This window comes from Berghia stephanieae, chromosome 8, assembly GCF_034508935.2.
Source record: "Berghia stephanieae isolate SIO BIC M18660-M18661 chromosome 8, UCSD_Bste_1.3, whole genome shotgun sequence".
NCBI lineage: Eukaryota > Metazoa > Mollusca > Gastropoda > Nudibranchia > Aeolidiidae > Berghia > Berghia stephanieae.
In genome coordinates this window covers 44,744,000-44,748,999 of record NC_088367.1, presented here as the reverse complement: position 1 = coordinate 44,748,999, position 5,000 = coordinate 44,744,000, and the positions used below count along the sequence as shown (strand labels likewise).

Genomic DNA, 5,000 nt, shown 5'->3' with positions numbered 1-5,000 from the left:
CCGGGATAAACCCCGGCTCCATGGGCCTATTGGTTCTGAAGGGACTACGTTTTGTTTTCTATGTTGTAATGAGGTCAGTGACCGACATATATTTCATGCTACAGCCAAAAGGAGCTGCATAATTTGAAGAGTGCATACTAGTCAAGCTTAAGTTTTATTCTCTCTCGTCCTTCTTCGCCAATGCCCCCCCCCCCCCCCCTCTCCCATTTGTTGTAAAGTTTTGCATGCGGATTGAAATAGGATTCGATAGTCTGATGTCACATCCGCCCAGCAACCAGCAGCTTGGATCTAAACAAAGTAAATAAGTACTTTTTATTCTTCATGCTGGCTAGAACTTTTTCACACGTCATGTGATCAGAATGTATATAAGTGAAAACATGATCAGATTTATAATGATTTTCTCCTCTGGATACACTTTTATGCTCGTCGGAGAAGTAGTTCATAAGGGCGTCCGCCATTGTTCCGATAGTTTAGAAGTTACTATGCGTGATTACGAGGGAAGTGACGCCACGATTGTTGAATCCTATTAAGGGAAGGCATGCCGAGATAGTACTCCACAGACGAGACGCAGGGTGACTTTACATACTTGATTTTTAGTCAATGAGTTGGGTCTTATACATGAGTATCATATGCAGTATTCTGGTCCTTCATTTTATCTAGTCTTGAGAACAGTAACTCTCTGGCATCTTGATTTTAACGAGGTAGACAAAAAAGGCAAAATTCTTTCTTTGGACAAGCAAAGGAAATTTATCTGTTTTATCTGTTATTTATTTTATCCTTTTCCTTTAGCTGAAACAAATAGTTGCAAAAAACAACAAACACCCAAATAATATTTTTATTCCTTGAGAGTAATAAACTAGCATTTAATAGCAACAGAAACTGACACTCTTATAAGACGGGCACAGAAAGAGATAGATAGATAGATAGATAGATAGATAGATAGATAGATAGATAGATAGATAGATAGATAGATAGAGAGAGAGAGAGAGAGAGAGAGAGAGAAAAGAGAGAGAGAGAGAGAAGTTGGCGTACTAACTGTGTGTCTGTCATCTTTGAACTAAGAGCATCCACAGAGCTTCCTGATGATAAAGACTTGCGTCTTGTACTTGCAGAGTCTTCTTGATCAGATGCCATACTGGAAACCATCTTTAGTATTCCTTTATCGGGTTTTTTCCAGTGACTGTCACCCCCCCCCCCAAAAAAAATAAAATAAAAAATAAAATAAAATAAAATGAAAATAAATGATTAGCAATCATCATGTAAGTTTCATAATGTTAAAATCAAATGTTTAGAACGGATTAAAAATAGGGTTGGGGATCAGCATTGTTCGTACTGCTAATGTCAAATTTTTATCTTCGAGCACAGAATTACTGGCAATTCTAAAAATTATAAATCTTTTTTTCACAGATTGATATTGATTTACTTGCAAACTTATGTTAAATTAATTTAATTAACTATTGCACGTCGATTCAAGTGGTTATGTAGAATATCTGCTAGGGCGTAATCATGAATCCAACATTTGACCTTGGCCTTCAGATTTGCCATCATTTCGCGCCCTTCCACTGGGCAGATCTCTATCAAAACTGATGGCTCAAAAGATTCGTCTCAATCGACGTCGGTCTCGATCTATGTAAATTACCACAATACAATGATTAAAATAGACGAGTGCTTGTTCGTAATAGCCTTTATATCTCCGAAAATACTGCGATTTCTCCATTTATATGACCCAATCAGTCACCAATGCTTCTAACGTATAAATAATTACTTCCCATATTTACTATAAAAATCATTTTCTACGCCTTGAACTTTAAATGTAGGATAATATAACATTAAAAATTATTTTTATAGTTAACAAATATAAATCATTATCGAAATTTGTCTTATTTGTCAATTTGATAAGAACTCTTTAAATCATTTACTAATCTTAAGTTTAAATGTTAAATCTAAAACTAATAAATTTCATGACATTGTCTTCAGACATTAAATATCTTTTCATAAGAACAGATAAAGTAGAAGGTAGCGTGTTCATTATCTTAAGTGAACGCACATAAACAGTGTGTCTGCGTCCTTTCACTCGTGAGAGCACCCAGAAAGGGTGTCTACGTTCGCCGGGGCATTATGATCAGTCATTTGAATTTGACTTTGGGAATCGTTATCTGGCCGCCCTACCCTATTTTCAAATTCGTTTGTGCGCACCTAGCTACAGACTTTATTTCCGGACCGATTTTGATCGTTGATGGCTCAAAAGATTCGTCTCGATCTTGGTATGTTAATTTCCACAATACAATATAATAAATAAATTGCCTGTTCGTACTAGCCTTTATTTCTCCTCAAATATTGGGGATTGTCCACTATCAAATCAAAAAGAAACAATCTTATTAATGCTAACCGAAAGGTAAAAAAACTCAAAGGCTTTGCATGGTGTACATTTTTACGGGTCTGATAACCCAAACTGCAATGGGCTCATTGTTGTGATAGAAATACTCTCATACCAACTCAAAACATCCTCCATTACAACATTCTCCATAATTATCAGACCTGCTAATATAGGCACCTAGACTGTTTTCATCCAAAGCCTATCTATTATCACCTTAACATTAGAATTTTAAGATCCTAATCTTCCGGCAGCCCCCCCCCCCCCCCACACACACACTCTCCCTTCCACCCCACCCCTAGCTCTCAAATCTTTTAAATGGTCATAAATCTAAGTCACATGTGACCCTCTGCCTCAAACTGGTATTATGTTATTAATTTGAAATATTTGGTAACATGAGACCTGAATTTTCTATTTGTTAAAATGGATGACCAAAACAAACCACTCCCCCCCCCAAAAAAAAAAAAAAACAAAAACAAAAACCGTCTAAACTTTGATCAAATTTAAATTCGTTGCATAGTGCAGATCTCACACACTATAAAGTGTGTACTTTCGAAGTACAGTTGAAACACAAATTATTTTACCTTATTTATTTGACTCATATTATGTCTTCAATTTGAACTCCTATATATTCTCATTATGCCAAATCAAAACAGAATAATTTTATCTTTAAAAAAGTCAAACTCAATGATTCGAAGTTAATGACAAATTCTCTGAATATCTCACCTAAACTCCATATAAGGCAACTTTCCTGTTTGATCTGGGAGGAAGCTATTTGACTGTCTATATTGCCAGTGTTTATTTATAACAAGCCTGGAGAATAAAAGATTAAAAAAAAACCCAGTCAATTTCTTGCAGAAAATTATGGAGAAATTGTCAGGATTGAGTTACCAAAACTATTCACTTGGTTTTACATGCTGATTTGTGGTCTTGTAATATAACATTTACTTTCAGACTGATAGATCCCTGATTTGAGTACCGCTGTGGATGGTGCAAAGATCAGTCCTTAACCCTCTCCTTATCAGACATTTTCAGAATTTTCCCCAAACTTCACACCCACCCAATAGAAAAACAGAGATTTCTTACTCAAACAGAAAAGCAACAAGCACATTCTATACATAATATGTTTCGACAATATGAGTACTATTACAGAATGTCACGTTTTTATAGCTATAGCAAAAAGAAATGAAATCTGGATGAGGAAAGTGACGGTTGCATCGAAACAAATGTGACGATTTTCCAATAGGTGGCAAGGAGAGGGTTAAAAAAGGCTCTTCACTCACATTCTCTCTCAGCACAGCAGATGTTAAATGAGTACCCTACTGATAACAGCATTTTTTTTGTCAAAAAAAAAATAAAATTGTAAGACCACCTTCCAGACATGTCATCCTATCCTACACGTTAAGTGATGCGGTAGGCTATGGACCCCTAGTATAACACTTTGACCATATTTAATGGATATTGCGCTATATTAAAGTTCTTTTTTATGTTTGACCAGATTTGAAAATTATGGAATACATTTCACGAGTAAAGAAACATTTTGTTTTGTTATTTGAGTTTTAAGTTTCTCATCTAAGTCTGCCCACAGCTTAGTCTATTTGGATAAGAGTTTTAAACAAATCCAGCCTTGAAATAGTTTTAAAAAAAGACAGCATAGGAATGTATCATTAAATGACATGGCGGGCATCATGTCACGTCCTAATGTTGACATGGGACCCCCTTGTAAAGCATTTCACATTTTTGCACATTTAGTAGATTTTGCAAAAAGATGTAAAAGTTTGTTTTTATTTAGGTTTTTTTGTGCGTGTTTTTTTTTTTTACTATTACAGCATCCACTAACACAACTAGAATGAATACTACAACTACTATTGCTACTACTTCTACTTACATTTTGATAACCACTGTAATACCAAAGTTAATGATGCCAGTGGCTAAAGCGTAGAGTAGAATTTCCAATGTCCCAGGGTCGATAGTCTTGTCGTCCAACATGTATATAGGCCGTCCTACCACGAAAATCAAACTGATGACTGAACACCACAAAACAGTGTAAAGTATTCGAGTTACCCTACGAGCCTGCCGATCAAAATATAAAATAGGCTATTCATTTTGAAAGGAAAAGCTGAAGGATGGTAGGATTCTATTTGGGGAAAACTCCACTAAAAGAATTGAGAAAATCCAATTGGAAAATACTTTAGTTCACAAGCTTTTTTGCTTAGTTTTAACCCTCTCCTTACCACCCATAAGAAAATCATCACATTCGTTACGATGCAACCGACAATTGTCTCATTCTGATTTCTCTTGTAAATCACAACCTGTAAAGAAACGCTTTAATTACAGCAATAAATACTTAACACTGTGTTGTATTTTGTTTGTTGCTTTAGGTCTCTTCCAACACAATTGAGGTTATATGAGAGACCGCTGAAACAAAAAAAAAACAAGCAATCTAACAAAAATAGTACAAATGTCAATCAAAATCATAACCTAAAGATATCATAAGCTAAATTATAAATAACCAAGAACAAACAGGCAGAGGATTTACAGAAAAAAAAATATCCCCTGTCAAAAATACAATCACAAACCAAAGAAGCAGGATAGGCTAGTAAAGAGAAGAAGAAACGACATCGTA

General features: G+C 35.2%; 1 protein-coding gene across 1 annotated transcript in view; it reads right to left on the bottom strand.

Annotated features, from left to right (window-relative positions):
* LOC144979027 (uncharacterized) overlaps window positions 1-5,000 on the bottom strand; it is a 44,347-nt gene that overhangs the window by 36,747 nt on the left and 2,600 nt on the right. Inside the window, exons 3-4 of the mRNA XM_078925642.1 lie at window positions 4,263-4,447; window positions 3,101-3,187 (exon numbers count right to left, since the gene is read on the bottom strand). Coding sequence (XP_078781768.1) covers window positions 3,101-3,187; window positions 4,263-4,447 — 272 coding nt within the window. The remainder of the gene's footprint in view (window positions 1-3,100; window positions 3,188-4,262; window positions 4,448-5,000) is intronic.